Source organism: Dipodomys spectabilis, unplaced genomic scaffold (assembly GCF_019054845.1).
Source record: "Dipodomys spectabilis isolate Male_0828 unplaced genomic scaffold, ASM1905484v1 ptg000067l, whole genome shotgun sequence".
Lineage (NCBI taxonomy): Eukaryota > Metazoa > Chordata > Mammalia > Rodentia > Heteromyidae > Dipodomys > Dipodomys spectabilis.
Window position 1 is genome coordinate 3,016,776 of NW_024870744.1, and position 20,112 is coordinate 3,036,887.

Here is a 20,112-nt window from a genome sequence, read left to right on the forward strand (position 1 = left end):
CCAGCCCCTCTATCCTCCTTTATCTCTGTTTATGAGGGGTCTTCTAGGCTCCAGTCCTTACTCTCTCCCTCACTGTCTTTGGACAGAATCATGCATATACGCTGCTCAGCCCAGCAGCCCTTGCAGGGTGTACATGGAGAGTATCAAAGGGGCCCATGAGGGGCAGGGCAGGGACATCACTGGTGAGTGGCAGACCCAAGTCTAGAACCCAGGATCCTGTACGTGCACGAGTGCTCTCCGCTGGCCCTGTAGCCGCCGGTGATAGCTGCTCCCACCCCACAAGGACCTTCCTTCCAGCCACCAGGCTGCTAGGAGGCCTTGTCCTATGCGCAGCTGCCATTTGTTTCAGACACCCAGCGCCTCTCGGAAGGCCCTGGATGCCCCCTCCTGGCCGGGGGTCTACCGCCTGTCCATGTCCCTGATGGAGCGGCTGCTCAAGACTCTGCGCTACAACTTCCTGACAGAGGCCCTGGACTTCATGGGCGTCCACCAGGAGCGGACCTTGCAGGTGAGCCGCCCTGCCAGTGGCCAGACACGAGCACTGCGTGGAGTAGAGCCAGCCCTCCGGCTGGCTTCTGCCGTGAAAGGCAGTAGAGGCATGGTGGGTCCTTCTCTGCCCCCCCCCCCCCTTGTTTCCCCAGTGCCTCAACGCGGTGAGGACCGTGCAGAGCTTGGCCTGCCTGGAGGAGGCAGACCACACCGTGGGCTTCATTCTGCAGCTGTCACACTTCCGGAAGGAGTGGCACTTCCACCTGCCTCAGCTCATGTGTGATGTCCAGGTGGGGCGAGCAGCGCCTAGGGGCCGGGCTGGGGTGCGGACGGCCGAGGAGTGGAAAGCTGGGCTTGGGAGTTGGGCCTGAGTTCAGGGGGTGAGCAGAGGCTGCTGCCACGTGCTGTGAATGACCCTGCGAAGTCATTGCACACAGGGCCTGTTGGGAAACAAACACGGGAACAGTCATGGCCACCTTCTTCATTTACTTCGGCCCTTATAATCTTCCCAGCACGTGGCCGGTCCAAGGGAAGCAGTCACAGCACACTGCACCTTTGGTTGGCTAGGTGGATGGTGGGGGCCACCACTAAGAGCTTGTGTCGCTCCCGTGTCCCAGGTAAACCTGGGCTACCTGTGCCAGGCCTGCACCTCCCTCCTGCACAGCCGCAAGATGCTCCAGCACTACCTGCAGGTAACCACCCCTTGCCCGTCAGACTCAAGAGTGCCATTGGTGACCCCTCGGGCTCCTCTTCATGTCTTCCTCTCCCCAGAACAAGAATGGGGATGGCTTCCCCTCAGCTGTCACCCCCCGGGCTCAGAGGCCACCTGCCACTGCCGCTCCTGCTGCTCCCTCGAGCTCCACCAAGCAGCCCGCCGCTGACACAGAGGCCGCCGAGCAGCGAGCCGTGTACACGGTCCAGTGCGGCCTTCTCAAGATCCTCAGCAGGACCCTCGCAGCTCTGCGCCACTTCACCCCGGACGTCTGCCAGATCCTGCTGGATCAGGTACTGGCTGCTTGCCAAGCCCGTGGCCAGCCTGGAATGGGGCCTTGGTGCTGTGCTGTGCTGTGCAGCTCTGGAGAGCAAGTGGGGCCCTCCAGGCCTCCCAGCACTGTGCCCTTGCCTTGCAGTCCCTGGATCTTGCGGAGTACAACTTTCTGTTTGCCCTGAATTTTACCACGCCCACTTTCGACTCGGAAGTAGCGCCCTCCTTTGGGACCCTGCTGGCAACCGTGAACGTGGCCCTCAACATGCTTGGTGAGGTACGCTGGCCTGCCACTTCCAGTGATGGGCCTGAGCTTCCCCAAGCCCGGGCCTCTTCTTGTTAAAGTGAGGCTGCAGGCCCTTCCCAGAGGACTTAGTGAGGACCACCTGCCCTGGTGACTGGAACTTTCTACTATTATCTGGTTTGAGGGTTTTTTTTTTGGTCAGTTGTGGGGCTTGAACTCAGGGCTCAGGCTAGCGTTGTACTTCTGGTGTGTTTTTTTTTTTTGTCGGTCGTGGGGCTTGAACTCTGGCCGTGGGCGCTGTCCCTCAGCTCTTCAGCTCAAGGCAAGCACTCTACCATTTGAGCCACAGCGCCACTTCCAGTTTTCTGGTGGTTTATAGGAGATAGAAGTCTCACAGTCTCTCCTGCCCAGGCTGGCTTTGAACCGCGATCCTCAGATCTCAGCCTCCTGAGTAGCTAGGATTACAGGCGTGAGCCACCAGCGCCCAACTGTACTTCTGGTTTTTGAGTAGTTAATTGGAGATGAGTCTCATGGACTTGCCTGCCCAAGCTGGCTTTGAATTGCTAACCTCAGATCTCAGCCTCCTGAGTAGCTAGACAGGCGTGAGCCACCCGCACTCAGGTGTTTTTTTTTTAACTGCTAGCTTCTCTTCCTCTAGCTGGACAAGAAAAAGGAGCCCTTCACTCAGGCCGTGGGGCTCAGCACACAGACAGAAGGGACCAGAACATTCAAGTAAGACCTGGGGTGGGGGGCTCACGGCCGTGCCACGGGCAGCAGCGCGGCCCTGAGCAGCCGCGCCAACCCTGCCTTCCCCCAGGTCCCTGCTGCTGTTCACCATGGAGAACTGCTTCTACCTGCTCATCTCCCAGGCCATGCGGTACCTTAGGGACCCCGCGGTGCCCCCGCGGGACAAGCAGCGCATGAAGCAGGAACTCAGCTCAGAGCTGGTGTGCTGGGGAGAGGCTGCGGGGAACGGGGAGGGAGGTACTGCCGGCCGGCCCTGGGCTGGGGACTGTGGCCCTGGGTGCCGGGCCTCACCAAGCCGCTGTTTTTCTCCTAGAGCACACTGCTTTCCAGCCTCTCACGCTACTTCCGCAGGGGAGCCCCCAGCTCCCCTGCTGCCGGTGTCCTGCCCTCCCCCCAGGGCAAGTCCACTTGGGTCTCCAGAGCCAGCCCCGAGAGTCAGGAGCCTCTGATCCAGCTGGTGCAGGCCTTCGTCCGACACGTGCAGAGATAGAGCGCCCGCGTGCTGTGCCTGCTGTCCCACCAGCCGCCCGGCAGCCGGGGCAGAGGACACTGCCGAGCCGGCGCTGCACAGCTCCCTGCGCCCTCTCCCAAGCGGCTTCCGGCACCCTCTCCCAAGCACTGCACTCCCACCGCCTGCCCCCGAGGTTATTTTTGTAATGGATCAAGAGGGGAACAGCAGGGGCAGGGGCAGGGGTCTACTTGCTGGGGGCTCAAGGTCAAGCATTCCTACAGCCTGTGGGCAACCAGGGGCTCACTGGGGTGCACCGGGGGGCCTGCCCTCCAGGATTGGCTGTGTGTGGGTGTGAGGGTTTTCCATGGTCTGTTCTTGCAGTTTTTGGTAATACTGTGGTCTATTTATACAAATATTAAAGAACTGTTTATAGACAAGCGTCCTGGGTCTTCAGAGCCCAGCCAAGGACACATTTGAGTCTTGGACAGCAGTGCTGGCTGGGAGAGCCATCCTACAAGGGACTGGCTGGTGGATGGCTTGCTCCTTCCCCTCCCTCCTCCTCCATCCTTGGTGGGAGGTCCCAGGCGCCGCCTTCTCCCTTGGCCATGCAGCGGCCTCTGCTTGCTCCGGGCTCTTCATCCCCAGGTGCAGCCTTTCTGCTTTATAGCGCTGAACCTGCCTACCCTGTCCAGAACGCCCTCTGTGCAGGAGGCTGGACGCCCTGGGGTGCATGCTGACACCTCTAGTCAGGCGTGACTCTGCCTGCCATCTGCTTATCTTCCCCCACTGTGAAGCCTGGCTGCTTAATTCTGGGCATACTGGGAACACAGGCTCTGGCTTCCAGTGCTCGCCCCCTTGGGCAAATGAATACTACAGTCCACCCCAAGGTCCAAACTTAGGGAAGACAGGCACAAAATGTTTTATTGTGCAGCTGGGAATCGTGCTGCTGAGAGAGGCCGTGCTGCGGCGGCTCCAGCACTGAGCCAGACAGAAGCATGGACGACTCGCACACAAAGGACGCTTTATTCGCCACTGGCTAGAGAGCAAGCAGACAGGTGGAAGTAAAAATACCAGTTAAAAAGTGAGCGTGGAAGGCAGCAGCCACGCCTTGGCTGGGCTCCATGGCGGGGACGGGCAGCACCAGGCAGCGCTGCTTTAGCCTGGCCGCAGTGCGGCCCGGCCCAGCCCTGCCCTGCCCCTCAGGGATGCGCCCTGCCTGCTTGCTGCCCCTCGGCCTTTGGCAACTAAAAGGCAGGTGCTCTCTCCATGCCAAGGGTGCCTCCAGCAGGTCTTGGGCCCACTGCGGTGCCGAGCAGTGCTCCTCCCACCTTTGGGGGAGGCGGGGAGGACTGGGGTGCGCAGGGGGTGCAGCCATGGCCGGGGCTTCAGAGCCACATCAGAAGCAGGGCTGGCGGAGGGGCAGGCATTCAGCCGTGGGTCCCTCACAGCCAGATGATGGTGCATGGGCAGGATGGGGTTCATCTCCACCCTGAGCAGCTGTCACCAACAGACCAGCTAGGTGGCAGGCCTGCTTAGCTGAGCAGTTCCAAGTAGGTGACGGGAACTTTGCCCTTCTTGTTGCCTCTTTCACCAATGAGCCAGTCGGGGTCCATGCCAGGCAGGCTGTAGACAGTGATGAGCTAGGGAGGAGCAGAGGAGAGCTCAGCCTGCCGGGTCCCACAGCTGCCATCTGCAGCCGCACAGGGGGTCCCCTCCCCCTTCCCCCGGGGCCCCTGAGATCCCACCCTTCCCCCCCAGAGCCCTTGTGGCATCAGGCCCACCTCATCGGCCAGCAGGGCCAGCTCACTGCTGTCGGCAGCCTCGTAGTCGTAGAGCACCCTGGCCTTGCGGGTCCCGCTGGCAGGGGGCGCCACCTCTTCCAGGCACAGTGGGGCTTCTCCCGCAGGAGCCAGGCTGGCCACCTGGGGCACTGTGGGCATAGTGGCGGCGGCGGTGGTGGGCGAGGTGCTGCTCAGGGGTGGGGAGGCAGGCTCTGTAGTGCCCACAAAGGTGCCTGGAAATCTAGAGAGGGGGGAGAGCATGACTCAGCAGCTAGAGCCAGCCCACGGGGTACCTTGGCCCCCTAGGTCAAGACCCCTCCCAGTCAGAGGCTGCACCGCATCTACTCACATGGCACCCTCCGAGCTGGCAGCACAAAGGGAAAAGCAAAGTGAGGGAGATGAGTAGTCCCATCCCCCAAGGTCCACCCGAGGGCCCAGGTGGAGCTCCAGAGCCACCCCTCCATTCCAGCGGTGCCCCGGGGCTCCCTGCCTGGCCGCACCTGCCCAGCTGCTTCTGCAGGTCCAGCATGTGGCGGTAGCACTGCGCGTAGTAGGTCGTCTGGGACTTGACAAACTCGTGGAGGCAACGAAGGTGGTTCACCTGGGGACGAGGCCAGAGCTGTGGCCCTCACTTCCTGTCCCCGGGTGGGCGTGTCCCCGAGGCCCTGGCTTTTTGTGTGCCCATGCTGGCCTCCCTGGGCATGGGGCGCCACTCACGTGAGTGCTGCTGATGCCCTCCAGCAGGAGACGTGTCACTTCTGCCTGCCGGTCAAACTCGGTCTGGGCCACCCGGAGCTCCTGCTCAGCCTGGTGGGAGGGGGCGCGATGTGGGTGCACGGCAGTGTGGCTGGGCCCCGAGCCCGGGGCCCCATGGCCCACCCTCCATGAGCAGATACCTGGGGGCACCCTGACTTCATACCCGGAGCTAGCTGGTGGGGGGCCCTGGGGCACCTGCAGATGGGAAGACTCCCCCAAGGTCTTTCTGTGCTATGAGGCTGTGGAGTGGCCTTTCCCACCGAGGGGAAGCTGAGGCCCGTGGAGGGAGATAGCACCGAGTGTAGAGCCAGAAGCACGTGGGACAGCAGGTACGGCCAGCCTCCAGCCCCACTGCCAGCCCTTTGCCCCCCGGAACCCGACTCACCTTGTCTACTTCGTCATTCCAAAGCTGGGGAGACCACAACAGCACCGGGCAGCAGGGGAGGGATGGTGGACACTGGTCAGCCAGGAAGGAGGGACAGCGCACCCCAGAGCCCATGCTCTGCCCCAGCTCCCGGGGACCCCACTGCTGCCCACCGTGCCCTCTGCCCTCCCCCAGCCCGGAGCTGAGGCTGAGATGAGAGGCCTGGCGTGCGGGCCGGAGGTGACAGTGTGACGAACGTGCCACATGCAGGGAGGGGACAGCCAGCGGGACGTCCTGCTTGTGCTCCTGCGTGTCCACCCCTCCCGCCCAGTGCCCGCCCCGCACTGCCTCCTGCCACGGGGCCGGGCACTGAACCTTTCCGTCCTCCGGCAGAGAAAGGCAGCCTCGGGCCTGAGCCACACTGGGGGTCAGTGGTAAAAGAAAAAAACAGGGCGGCCTCCACCCTCCAGGGTGTTTCTCCTTCCACTCGGCCCGGGGAGGGGGGCGGGGCACGCCATCCAGAGTCTAGAGAAGAAAGACCCCCCTCCCCGCATCGTGACTTAGGAGACCCACTGCCCCCGGCGCGCATGGAAGTCTGAACTGGGACACCGCAGCTGGAGAAGCTGAGCCAGGCCAGCTGCGCCTGTGGGCACCGCACCGGAAGCCCGGAAAGCGGCCCAGAGCCAAGTGCGGCCGACACCCACGCACGGCAGGACGGCACGACGCCCCCAGCGGCAGGCTCGGACACGAGAGCCACGGGGCCACCATGGAACCCCTCTCACCCCGGGAGATGGAGGCAGAGGACGGCCAGTGTGAGCCTGCATGTGTGTGTGTTGCGCGCATGCGTGCGTGCCAGGCTTCCCGCACCGACAGAGGAGCTCATGACCAAGCACAAGGCCTCCGTCCCCCCCGCAGCCTGTCTGTGGTCAGTGCAGCCCTGCCTGTGCGGGACCCCACCGGGCCTGGCACACGCTCGGCTCACTAGTAGGTGCTCCCCAAAGGGGGCTGGCTAAAGCCTACTGAGGATTCTGCTGGGCCACACTCGGTCCTTGCTAGGCGTCGGACCCCCACGCAGGGTGGGGGCAGCCCCTGACGTCCGCGGGGACATCACAGCCACAGCCCAGCCACAGCCGTGGGGCGCCAGGACAGGCTGTGGCAGCAGCATGTGAGTGCGGGGCCTCTCGGAGGCCTGGGGGGCGGGGCTCCACCTCACCTGCGGCCTCCCGGGCCAGGGCCAGGGCGGTGGGGGAGGCAGACGGGAAGGGGGGCGCTTACCGCAGAGGCGCTGGCCGAAAGAATGTAATTACGAGGTCTAGTCTCCTGAAAGTCAGGCACCGTCTGGCGGGGAACAGAGTTCATGGGGGAGGCAGTCACCCTGGGCCACGGCTGGGTGGAGGCCAGGAGGCGTCCCAGAGCCTCCTCCCAGAGGATGCCAGGGCCCTGGCCCCAGGGACGGGAGGATGCTCCGATACAACGCGGACCCTCTGGCACCCCCTAGCCAGCTGGGGCTGGGACGGCAGCCCTGCGGGTCTGTGTGGCAGGCAGCCGGGCCACAGGCTGGCCGCCCTCCTCCCTGCACCCCGGCACACCCCAGCTCCCTCTCAGCAACCCCTCCCTCCCCCAGCTCTCAACATCCCAGAATCCGCACACGGCGCCTGGCTCTGCGAGGAGGCCACGCCCCTCCCCACCGGGGTGGACAAATGGACGCATGGATGGACAAAGGGACAGGCATTGACATTTGCAAGAAGCTGTCTCACAGGCCCTGAGGGCTGCACCCCTCAAGCCAGAGGGACCCCACAGGGCAGCAGAGGTGCTGGGGGTGGAGCCCAGCTGATTGCAAAACGCCGAGGGTGCACCGGAGCCGGCTGGGGCCCTGGGGCCCTGGGGCCCGAGGGCGGGCGGCGGGTGGACCAGAAGCGGCACAGCGCGGGGCGGGGATACTCACATCTCCCTCACACTGGCCAAGTTACCCAAGCAGAACAGAAAGGAACAAAAACAGAGAGTTAGTGAGCACACAGCGCAAGCGCAGAGACCCTGGCCTGGGGGCGGGGGAGGGGTCCTGGGGTGCGGCATAAGGGTGTCCACTGGCTACCCCCAGTACAGTCCTGAGGAGCCGAATCCACGGGTGCCCGTGCCTGGACGGGGTTCTTGGTGCCCTAGGGGACAAGAGGCGGTGCCCGGTGGGGCGGGGACTCGGGGGGAGCGGTCTGGGGTGACAGCAAGAGGCTGCCACCCAGGTCCCGTCCATGTGTCATGTGTGTGTCCCAGCAGCCACAGGTCCCGCCCTGCATCTGGAGCCCACACACCTGCGTGGGGTGACACCAGTGGTGGCAGAGACCCCACTGTGGCCCCCGGGAGACTCCAGAGGCTGTGTGCAGCCAGGATCCCCTAGAGGAGGGGCTGGCCTGGTCTTTGCTTGGGCACCGAGGGGCCCAGCAGGCAGAGGTAGCCGTTGACCCCTGGGTCACAGAGCAGCCCGGCAAGCCCAGAGGGCTGCTCCCCAGACCCAGCTCTCCCACACCTGGCCTACTCTGGTCACGCCAACCCTGGTCACGCCAAGCTCCTGGGCCTGGCAGGGCTGCGAATAAAGGCGGAGCCGGGTGGGCCAGGCCCCGCCCCTCAGCCCCTGGCTGGGCCGCAGGGCTGTCAGCTCTGGTGTCCGACACCAGGATGGGGGCCTGCGCATGGCCCCGCCGGGGGTTCAAGCAACGGGGCAGTTAGTAGTAGGAGCGAGCGGGGGCGGGGCAACACAGGGCGGGCAGAGCGTTGGGGGGGAGGCGGGCATGACATGCGAACACCTCTAGCTGGGAAGCACTGCAGTCCATAGAAGCCCTCCCTGCGGCCACCATGGCTCCCTTGGAGTAGAGAGAGAAATGCGAGCCAGAGAGGCAGAGAGGCCGCGTGTGCCCCAACCCAATCCCCGGCCGGAGGCAGCGGGGACAGTGCCCCAACCCAATCCCCGGCCGGAGGCAGCGGGGACACCTACGGTGGCTTTGGCCTCCGCAGCCTTGGCCTTCTTCAGCCGCGCCTTGCAGGCGTCCAGGTCCAGGCGCCGGTTCTGAAGGAGCCGCCTCTCCTTCTGCGGATGGACGGCGACCGTGAGGCCCGGCCTGGCCCCGGGAGACCCCGGAGCACGGCCCGGCCTGGCCCCGGGAGGCCCCGGAGCACGGCCCGGCCTGGCCCCGGGAGGCCCCGGAGCACGGCCCGGCCTGGCCCCGGGAGACCCCGGAGCACGGCGCCTCCCCAGGCCGCCTCTCACAGAGGCCTCACCGCAATGATCTTCCAGTCCCCTTCCAGGAAGTTGCGCAGGGGCGTGAGGAAGCTGATGGAGGCTGTGTGGATGAAGTCCCGCTCGGCGGCTCCCAGGCGCTTCTCAGCTTCAGACACTTTGATCAGGGTCTTCCCTGAGGAAACATGGAAGGCGGAGGGGAGTCAGGGGTGAGGGAGAGACGAGGCCGCACAAGGACAGAATGGCTTTGCTGGCCAACGGTGGCCGCCTACCCCTCCGTCAGCCTCCAGTGGAGGACTGACAATAGTGCACAAACAACGACACACTGTGTCCATTCATTAGATTTAGATTTAGGGGCTGTGCATGGTGGCACCTGCCTGTAATCCTAGCACTGGGGAGGCTGAGACAGGAAAATCAAGAATCCCTAGCTAGCTACTCAAGAGTCTACGATCTGAGGATTGTGGTTTAAAACCAGCAGAAAAGTCCATGAGACTCTTATCTCCAATAAACTACTCAGAAAAAGCCAGAAGTGGCGCTGTGGCTCCACTGGTAGAGTGATTGAGCAAAAAGCTCAGGGACAGCGGCCAGGTCCCAAGTTCAAGCCCCAGGATCCGCACCGAACAATTGGAGAGCAGCCTGGGCTAAAGAGATACCACCTTAGTATGTAGAAAAAGACAAGGGAAGATTTTGGGGGTGTTGCGGATGTGGCTTCACGGGATGACATTTGCCTAACACACGAGACACTGCGTGCCACCCCAACAGCACACGCACATGCGCACACACACACACACAAAACAACTGGAAGAGGCTTCCAGAATGACAGAGAAAGGAGCTTGAGAAATCCTCTCCAAGATACAACCATCACAAAGATCTAACTCAAGGCTCTGGAAACTGACCAAAGGCAAAACACAAAACCCGTCAGTTTCAAAGGGGAGGGGAGGACTGGGTGGGCCAGTCCTCTAGCGGCTCAGGCTCAGGCGGTGCGCCAGCTGTGCTGACTGGGTTTGGGCAGAAGAGGAGGAAAAGCCAGGGCAGGCAGGGGGAGGCTGGCAGAGGAGCCGTGCCCAGCAGAACGGACAAGGCACATGTGAACAAGCTCCCAGCTGCTCCTGGGGTCTGGAAGGCGGGGCGCAGTCGGGACAGGCGGCCGAGAACCCAGCTAGCTACTCACCTGTGGCCAGATCGGAGGCCTTGCAAACTCAGAGTCACAGCTGGCACACCCGGGAGCTGCCTGAGCCTTGAATGTGTTCCCTAATGCCCACGTCCGTGGCAAAGCCCCCTTCGGGGTACAAGATGGTTAAGCACAACCTCTGACCAAGACTGGCTGGATACTAACCTGCACAGACACTAACCTTGCTTAGGAGCTACACTTGAAAAGAAAAATGCCACATGCAGTTGCTCACATCTGTAATCTCAGCTGGTCAGGAGGCTGAGAGCCCAAGGATCACAGTTCAAGACCCGTATGGGGGGGGGATTGTCAAAGCCTTGTCTCAACCAATAATAATCTGTTCTATGCCTGTCACTATAGATTACCCTGAAGTAGAAACAGGAGGCTCAGCCCTAAGTTAAAAATCCAGGATTAATTTTTTTTTTTTTTGGGGGGGGGGGCCGGTCGTGGGACCTGAACTCTGGGCCTGGCGCTGTCCCTCAGCTCTTCAGCTCAAGGCTAGCGCTCTACCACTTGATCACAGCACCACTTCTGGCTTTTTTCTTTTTGCTTATGTGGTGCTGAGGAATCGAACCCAGGGCCTTGAGCATGCAAGGCAAGCGCTCTACCACTGAGCCACCTTCCCAGCCCAGATTAAAAAATTTTTAAAGCATAAAAGATGATTCAACAGAAATAGTTGAAATTTTCCATACTTCACTCTCAATAAATACGACCAATCAAGTCAGCAAGGATATAGAAAACTCAGAACGCAATCATCCTAGCTTGCCAGCCATCTAGTGCTTCTCCATACAGCAACATAATACAGTCTTGTACAGGGTACTTCTAGCGGGCTATGGAACATTCCTGCACAGCCCCTAGGAGAGATCATAAAACACACCACAGGTTTAAAAGACTGAGACCTATAAAATGTCCCTTGCCCTTCATGAAATTAGGAAACAACCAAAGGAAATCAGGGAAAATCCCCAAATATCTGAAAGTGAAAAGCACACTACTGAGAGCATATAGAACCACACAGCTACTCTGGGACGTGGTGTGGCCGTTGCTTAAAAGATAATGTGCACTGGCTCACGCCTATAATCCTAGCTACTCAGGAGGCTGAGATCTGAGGATCACAGAAGCCAGCCCAGGCAAGGAAGTCCACGAGACTCTTATCTCCAACTAAATACCAAAACAGAAGTGGAGCTGTTGCTCAAGGTAGAACGCTAGCCTTGAGCAAAGAGCTCAGAGAAGCTGGGCACCTGTGGCTCATGCCTGTAATCCTAGCTACTGAGGAGGCTGAGATCTGAAGATCACAGTTCAAAGCCAGCCCGGGCAGGAAAGTCTGTGAAATTTTTTTTTTTTTGGCAGTTGTGGGGCTTGAACTCTGGGCTTGGGTGCTGTCCCTGTGCTCTTTAGCTCAAGGTGAGCACTCTATGGCTTGAGCCACAGCGCCACTTCTGGTTTTCTAGTGGTTTTATTGGAGATAAGAGTCTCACGGACTTTCCTGCCCAGGCTGGCTTTGAACCGCGATCCTCAGATCTCAGCCTCCTGAGTAGCTAGGATTACAGGCGTGAGCCACCAGCGCCCGGCTAAAACTGTTTCTTTTTTTTTTTTGGGGGGGGGGGGTCCGGCTAAGTCTGTGAAACTCTTATCTCCAATAAAACACTAGAAAACCGAAAGTGGTGCTGTGGCTCAAGAGGTAGAGTGCTTGCCTTGAGCTGAAGAGCGCAGGGGCAGCGCCCAGACCCAGAGTTCAAGCCCCACAACCGACCAAAAAAAAAAAAGCTCAGAGACAGCGCACTCAGGCCCTGAGTTCAAGCCCCACTTATTAAAAAAAAGGGCAGGGAAGCTGGCACAGGTGCTAGTGGCTCACACCTGTTATCCTAGCTATTTAGGATAACTCTTCTCTCCAATAAACCACTCAGAAAGCCAGAAGTGGAGCACTAGCTCAAATGGTAGAGCGCTATCCTTGAGCTGAAGAGTTCAGGGACAGCACTCAGGCCCACAGTTCAAGACCCACGATTGACCCCCCCCACCAAAAAAAAAAAAAAAAAGCAGGGAATGTGGCTTAGTGGTAGAGTGCTTGCCTAGCACGGTGCGCTGGGCACTGGGTTCAATTCCTCAGCACCACATAAACAGAAAATGCCAGAAAGGCACTATGGCTCAAGTGGTAGAGTGCTAATCTTGAGCAAAAAAGCAGCTCAGGAACAGTGCCCAGGCCCTGAGTTCAAGCCCCAGAACTAAAAAAAAAAAAGTTAATGCAAATGTGTCATAGAACTCAGCAGTTCTGTGCCCCACAAAGCTTCTCCGTGGACGTTCACAGAGTACTAATGCATCCAACCAAAGCCAAATGTATGTCTGTACAGCGGAATATTACCTAGCAATTTAAAGGAATGAAGTCCTAAAACCAGCAATGAACGAACTTCAAAAATACCATACCAAGAAAACAAATGCACTACAATGAAAGTAACAATACCTGAGGTGAAATGCTCACAAAAGACAAACCAGATCAAGAAAATATGAGTGGTCAGTTGGGAGTGGGAACAGGAATTAATCAGAAATGGACAAGAGAGACGTCTGCAGTGATCAGAATGTTTTGTTCTTCTTTTGGTGGTACTGGGGTCTGAATTCATCATCTGCCTGCTACCCACTAGGCTGGAACTCTACCAGTGGGGCCTTGCCTCCAGCCCTGCTTTTTACTGGTTATTTTGGAGATGGAGCCTTGTCAACTCTTTTCCTCCACTGGCCTTGAACTGTGATTTTCTGGATCTCAGGTTCCTAAGTAGCTGATTGTGAGCCATCAGCACTCACATCTCCACATACGAAGATGCTTGTATAACTCCATAAATTTACTGAAAATCACTGAATTGTACATTTAGGTCAGATATTACATTATAGTACATCACGTGTACTTCGGGAAGATTACAGGAAAAAGGAAAATTGGAGTGGTCAGGAAGCACCACTGTGAAGAGATTTCTGCAGTTGTGGAATGTTGATGTAACCTCATCCCACTGAAAAGCACCCAGGACTGGCCATGAAGCGCAGCGCTAGAGTGCTCGCTCACAGCAGCAGTGCTCGCAGCAGTAGAGTGCCTGCAATGATAGAGTGCTCGCTCACAGCAGTAGAGTGCTCGCAGAGGCAGAGTGCTCTCAGTGGTAGAATGTTTGCAGTGATAGAGGGCTCGCTCACAGCAGCAGTGCTCGCAGCAGTAGAGTGCTTGCAGTGGTAGAGGGCTCGCTCACAGCAGTAGAGTGCTCACAGCACTAGAGCACTTGCTCTTGGTGGCAGAGTGCTTGCAGTGGTAGAGGGCTCGCTCAAATGGTAGAGAATCCTTGCTCACAGCAGTAGAGTGCTCACTCACAGTGGCGGAGTGCTCGCAGCAGTAGAGTGCTTGTTCCCAGTAGTAGAGTGCTTGCTCATAGCAGTAGAGTGCTGCCTTGCAGTGGTACAGTGCTCACTCGCAGTGGTAGAGTGCTTGCCCAGAAGCCTGAGGCTCCAGGTCTTACTTCTGACAACCCTTCCCCCCAGACCCCACCGCGGGCTAGGGGAAGGGGAGGGTTCTATCATCTCTTGTCCCGATGGCAGGGTTCACATTCAGAAGGACTGCGGGTGTTAAATTAAGGTACAACCCAGGTACAATTCAGAAGAAATAGGAGGGCGGGAGGGAGGCTGGGGGGAAGGAGGGAGACCCGGCCCTGTACCCAGCCGGCCGCAGGGCTCACCGTAGGGCGTGGTGGGGCCCAGCTCGCCGGCCGCCTCCGCCATGTACTGGGCCAGCAGCTCCCCGTTGGTGACGCGCGAGGGCACCTTCCTGTCCAGCTTCTCGTACAGGAACTCCTCCACCCGGGCACCTGTGGGAAGACAGCAGCCGAAGCGATGGGCGTCCTGGCTCAAGCACAAAGTCCCAGCGGCAGACCCCAGCCGAGCCCTGCCCATACCGGTGGCCTCTGAAATGGTCTCATCTCCACACACATCAAGACTGGTTCCATGAACCGTCACTGGCCTGGAAGCGAAGGCCCAAAGCCAAGAGGGCCTGGCACACGCCACCCAGCCAGGCGCTCGTGAGCGGGTCCCTCCCTTCCCTGTAGGCAGCAAGGCTAACAGCACCGGATGCACCTGGAACAGTGGCCGGGTCTCCACCCCAAGCCCTCTCTGACACTTCCACGGTGAGCACAGTGGGCACGGGCTTGGCTCGGCCCACGCACAGGCACGCGCATGCGCACTCACTGGGGTTGGGCTGCAGCAGCACCTCCGTCTGCCTCAGGATCCGCTCTGTCCAGTTCTTGGTGCTGTCCGCCCGGGCCAGGAGGTTTTCAAAGTGGGCATCGAGCTCGGTCTTCTCGGCCTGCCCAAATTTCTCCTCTGTGAACTGGAGGCGAAGGGGAGAGCTTAGAAGGAGGCTGGGGTGAGGGAGGACTCCAAGCCAAGGCCTTCACGGGCCACCAAGTTGCACCCACACTGGGCCTGGGCTGCTCTTCGGTGGAACGAGGGGGTGGGGTGGAACTTGGTAGCGAGTGTCCAAGGAAGAAATGAAGGGGAAGCGAGCCAGGGCACTGAGTGGGAATTCAGCTTCCAGAATCAGAGGGACCTGCATCAAGCCTCGATCCTGGCAGCTGTGTGGCCATCGGCATCAGTATTCTGAGCTGGTAACAGACAGAGGACTTCCCTCACTGGGCATGGTGGCACACACCTGTAATCCCAGCTCCCATGAGGCTGAGGAAGAAGGATCATGAGCTGGCGGCACAGCTGGCGCCTGCTTCTCGGGTGGGCACAGAGCTGGTGTGCTGCGGACGGGGAGTGTGCGGGGAGGGCGTGCAGCTGCTGGGCACAGAGCTGGTGTGCTGCGGACGGGGAGTGTGCGGGGAGGGGGGGAGGGCGCGTGTCTGCTTGGCCACTGGCCACTGGGAGTGGTGGAGGGGGAACATGGCCACCCTGTCAGAGCCATCCCCCGGGTGTACCTGCAGGGCAAGGGGTCACACAGGTCCCCACCCAAGCTGGCGGGAGCCATGCAGGAGACCTAGGAAACAACCACAAAGTGGCCTATGCCGCAGCTCTCTGATCTAGAAAGGTCCAGGGACAAATGTCCCAAACTAACAGGGCTGCCCGGGCCTTGTCCAACTATGGGGCCGGGGCCTGCCCAGCGTCAGGGGAAAGAGGAATAGTGAGGACTCTCAGGGACTGCCACAGACCCTGTGCAGGCCGGGGCCGGGGCCAGGGTGATGTCCCAGGCGGGGCCAGGCTCCTGCCTTACAGTGGCCACCAGAGGTGAGGGCAGGAGGCGTGCGGCTGCAGGGTCAGCCCTGGCTGGCAGGCTGGAGGCCCTGACGACTCATCCAGAGGCCATGGAGGGCTCTAGAGCAGGTGCGTGCGCAGCCAGCACCGCCCAGCTACTCCAGCCCCTCGGGCTGCTCACAAAGCTTGCTTCTGCTAGGCAGCCATCAATTATGCAGCAGGACTTGGGTTTCTCCTGCTAAGCCCTGCCAGGCAATTGGCCCTGGCCGCCTCGCCCTCCCTGCCCCTCCCCCCCCAGCTGGGGGCTGGCTTGGCCCTGCCTTCCCCATCACCCTGCTCCAGGCCGCCCCCATCACCCTGCTCCAGGCCGCCCCCATCACCCTGCTCCAGGCCGCCTCCATCACCCTGCTCCAGGCCGCCCCCATCACCCTGCTCCAGGCCGTCTCCACAGGGCCCACTCTTGCACTGGGCCAGGTCCCCCCCTCACCCAGCATTTGAGGAGAGTGCAGGGAGCCCCATTTTGCAGATAAAGAAATCAAGGTTCAGAGAGGCAAAGCCACCTCTCTGAGCCTGTTTCCCTGGAGAATGCCCACAGCCAGTGCACGGTAGGGGCTGGATAGAAGTGCTTTTTTCTTGTTTGTTGGGGGTAGGAGGCTCATCTACTCGAGGCTCCATCACCGAGCCACAGCTAACCCAGGCTGGAGCCATGTCAGCTGAGACCATCAGCTCCATACAGGCCTTCCTGGGGCCCCGCTGGCTACCAGCCGAGACCTTAATGCACTAGTGGTGTGGCCCTAAATGTGTACTTCAGCACAGCCTCACCTGGCCAAGGTGAGGGCAGGGCCGCCCGGCCAGCCCCTGGCCCTCACTGCCCGTCAGCCCAGGCGAGGCTCTCCCAAGCTTGCCCGAGCAGCGGGCAGCCATCCCTTGCCCACTGTCTGACTAGGATGATGGCAGTGACTGGCCCTCAGCCACCCCCACGCCCCAGCCCACGGCTGCGGTTACAACCAAGTCTGAGCAGCATGGCCACCACGCCCGCCCCCCCCCATGCTGCCACCACGCCCCCCCCCCATGCTGTCACCACGCCCGCCCCCCCCATGCTGCCACCACGCCCCCCCCATGCTGCCACCACGCCCCCCCCATGCTGCCACCACGCCCGCCCCCCCCATGCTGCCACCACGCCCCCCCCCATGCTGCCACCACGCCCCCCCCATGCTGCCACCACGCCCCCCCCCATGCTGCCACCACGCCCCCCCCATGCTGCCACCACGCCCGCCCCCTGCGCTACTCCACTCTCCTCTCAGACGCCTGCTGCTTCTGCCTCTGCTGCGCCCGCGCCCCGATCGGAACCACTCCACCCTCTGGACGGCCCAGGCCGGCTTCCAAGGCCCTGCTGACTTTCTGGCACAGCCCTGGAACCCCCCTGAAAACCCCAAACAGGGATCCAGGCCTCCGGGGTCCCACCGCGGGACCAAGGCCTGCTCCTTGTGGCATGGGGGCCCAGGCAGTCAGTCTCCTCATGTTGTGTCTGGTACGCACAGGGGCTGGGCACTTCCCTAGCACACCCTGGCAAGGCGGGAGCCGCCCACATGCTGGTAATGAAGAAGCCCTCAGGCCCTGCTGGCTGCACCCCACTCACCCGCACACTCACAAGGCAGCCTGGTCCCGGGCAGGCCCCTGGGGGCCTCTCCTGCCAGGTGACACCTCAGACCCCCCCCACCCCCGGCCTTCCACCTTGTCCTTTGCCTGCCAAGGGGAAGGGGTTCTGTGCTGGAGTCCAAGCTGCTCCCAGCAAGATGGCAGCTGCAGGGGGTAGGCGGGCAGAGCAGAGAAAGCCTCTATTTATAACGTTCCCAGCTCCCTCCTCCAGCCCAGCCTGGGCCTGGCTCCCCCTCCAGTGAGTGACCTGGGGGGGGGAGGGAAGGGGGCCCCCTCCAGGCAGGGCAAGGCCACAATGGCCAGGCCAGGCCTGGGCTGTCTCTGTGAGCCTGGCCAGGTCAGGTGGCAGTCCCCTCCCCCCTCTCCAGTGGCAGGAAACTGGCAGATCAGGTTCTGCCCAGATGTGGCAGATAGCTCGGCTGCCATACCAACTGAGGAAGAGTTGCCCACCTCCCAGGTGGACTGGGGCTCTGGGGTCCCAGCACCCCCAGTGCTTTGGGCCCTTGGAGTAGCAATCCTCCAATCCTGGCTGAGACACAAATCCTCAAAGGGACACTGCGCTTTCTAGTACACATGGCCACATGAGCCTCGGAGACCCGCTGAGCTCCTCCAGGGAGACAGGAGCAGAGTCACCCACAGAGACAAGGCCAGCACAACAGGGCTGGATCCCAGCGCTCCACGGGCCCCGCCCCCCCAGGGGCTGAAGCCCACACCCAGCCGCAGGCAGACACAGCCTTACACCTGATTTACAGAAGGGCAAACTGAGGCTCAGGGAGAAGTGAGTGGCCCCCAAGGTCACAGGTAATTTAACCCAGGGAACCCCAGTAGACGCTGGTCCACTGAGGCCACTACAAAGCCCCAGGTCCTCCTCCCAGCCACCCCAAGAAAGCGGACATTCATCCCTTCTCAGGTGCAGAAAACAAGGCCCAGGGAGTGGGGGGACCGTGGAGCCCTTCCCCCAAGGTCACTGGAGGGACGCTCACACTCAGATCTGACCCTGGTACTTCACAGTGATGTTAAGTTGCCTCAGTTTCTCTCCATGAGACCAAGTAGACGGGACTGGTTTCCAATCTCAGCAGTACAGCCCCGAACAGTTTCCCAAAGTGGGCACCCAGCCAGACTGCCCCCTTCCCCCGTCCCCCCTTCGCAGCCCCTGGCCGGGGAAAGGATTGGACACAGGCCTCCCAGGGAGCAGAAAGGAAATGACTCCCGGCTTCCGGCCAGCCCGGCCAGGCCGGGGAAGGGGCGACGGGGGAGGGCCCGCACAGCGCCTGCCCACTGCACAGGTGCGGAGACTGAGGCTCGGAGGGGTGGCGACAAGTGCGCGGGGCCCGCGTGGGGGAGGGGAGCCGGTGCGGGAGGCGCGGGCGCCGGGGCCGGGCCGAGGCGGGCACCGCCGTCCCCCTCGAACGCCCGGGCCTGGCCGGAGGTGCAGCCCGGGCCGCTCCCCCGCCGGGGCTCCGCGGGGCCCCGGTGCCGCCGCCGCAGCCACCGCACGGCCGGCGCCCCGCGGGCCAGCGCCGCACACCGGCGCGCGCCGCCCGGCCGCCCCACATCCGGGCCCCCGCGTCGGCGCGGGGCCGGGCCTCACCTGCACCGCCCGGGTGAAGAAGATGCCCGCATCCGACGCCAGCTTCTTCATGTTGAAGTCCATGACGGCCGCCCGCACGCCGGTCGGAGCGCAGCCGGCAGCCCCCGGCCGCGCCGCCGCCCGCACCCCGCCCACCTGCTGCCGACCACGGCCGCCGCCAGCCCGCAGCCGCCCCGGAGCCGAGCGCAGGGCGGGGCGCGGCGGGCGCGGGGCGGGGCCTGGGCGGGCGGGGCTGGTAGATGGGCGGGGCCTGGGCGGGCGGGGCGGGGCGAGAGAGGGCGAGGCGCTCGCTGCTGCCCCCTGCAGGCCACCGCCGGACTCTCCCCTGCCTTTCCTAGAATTACTGAATCCGAAAGCACTCTTCAGCTGACAGGACGTGCACACCTTACACACACACGTATATATTATTCATGTTATATATATGATCCTTGCTATCTTGCTAATGCCTTTTGAAAAATCTTATTTTTTGTTGAAAAATAAGAGTTGCAGCTGCTCAATAGGTTCACGCCTGTAATCCTAGCAGCTCAGGAGGCTGAGATCTGAGGATCACGGTGGTTCCAAGCCAACTTGGGCAGAAAAGTCCTCGGAGACTCTTATCTCCAATTAGCCACCAGAAAACCAAAAGTGGCGCTGTGGCTCAAAGTGGTAGAACAATAGCCTTGAGCAAAAGAATTCAGGGATAGTGCCCAGTCCCTGGGTTCAAGCCCCAGGACCAACCAAAAAAAAATTGCCTATTTGATATCTGTGTTTACAATGCTTTTTATATGCCTATATTGAGCATTTACTTATAGTCGACCATTTGTTTAGCCAACAGCCAGTGTATTAGCTAACAGCCATATACCAATATCATTATAGGTCCATTCTTTATTCGATAACTCACACTGAAAAACAAAACAAAACAAAAGCTAGGCATGGGGAGGCTCACACATGAAATCCTACCTACTATGAAGGTTATGTTTCTTTTGAAACCAGCCCCAGAAGAAAAGTTCTCCAGACGCTAACCTCCAAATAACCAGCAAAAACACCAACTGAAGATATGGCTCAAGAAGAAGAGCACCAGAGCCGGGTGCCAGTGGCTCACGCCTGTAATCCTAGCTATTCAGGAGGCTGGGATCTGAGGATCACAGTTCAAAGCCATTCTGGGCAGGAAAGTCCATGAGACTCTTTTTTTTTTTGTCGGTTGTGGGGCTTGAACTCTGGGCCTGGGCGTTGTCCCTCAGCTCTTCAACTCAAGGTGAGCCCTCTACCACTTGAGCTACAGCGCCACTTTCCATGAGACTCTTATCTCCAATTAACCACTAGAAAACTGGAAGTGGTGCTGTGGCTCAAGTGGTAGAGCACTCACCTTGAGTTGAAGAGTGCAGGGACAGCGCCCAGGCCCAGAGTTCAAGCCCCACGACTGATAAAAAAAAAGAGCACCAGTCAAGCAAGCAAGGC

General features: G+C 60.7%; 2 protein-coding genes across 3 annotated transcripts in view; one reads left to right on the plus strand and one right to left on the minus strand.

Annotated features, from left to right (window-relative positions):
* The window catches only part of Nup188 (nucleoporin 188), a 59,812-nt gene extending 56,462 nt beyond the window's left edge, over positions 1–3,350 (plus strand). For both annotated transcript variants that reach the window (XM_042681023.1, XM_042681024.1), the window contains exons 37-44: positions 350–508; positions 642–779; positions 1,107–1,181; positions 1,261–1,494; positions 1,620–1,751; positions 2,377–2,450; positions 2,536–2,665; positions 2,779–3,350. In XM_042681023.1, coding sequence (XP_042536957.1) covers positions 350–508; positions 642–779; positions 1,107–1,181; positions 1,261–1,494; positions 1,620–1,751; positions 2,377–2,450; positions 2,536–2,665; positions 2,779–2,955 — 1,119 coding nt within the window. In that variant the 3' untranslated portion in view covers positions 2,956–3,350. The remainder of the gene's footprint in view (positions 1–349; positions 509–641; positions 780–1,106; positions 1,182–1,260; positions 1,495–1,619; positions 1,752–2,376; positions 2,451–2,535; positions 2,666–2,778) is intronic.
* Positions 3,351–3,923: 573 nt separating this feature from the next.
* Sh3glb2 (SH3 domain containing GRB2 like, endophilin B2) lies at positions 3,924–18,818 on the minus strand. Its single transcript, XM_042681135.1, has 11 exons — positions 18,676–18,818; positions 14,421–14,562; positions 13,916–14,044; positions 9,088–9,221; positions 8,804–8,896; positions 7,093–7,155; positions 5,839–5,862; positions 5,415–5,504; positions 5,198–5,298; positions 4,698–4,938; positions 3,924–4,556 (listed from the first exon to the last, which is right to left on the minus strand). The coding sequence occupies exons 1-11, from the start codon at positions 18,736–18,738 to the stop codon at positions 4,449–4,451; spliced, it is 1,188 nt and encodes a 395-aa protein (XP_042537069.1). The 5' UTR covers positions 18,739–18,818; the 3' UTR covers positions 3,924–4,448.
* Positions 18,819–20,112: the final 1,294 nt, after the last annotated feature.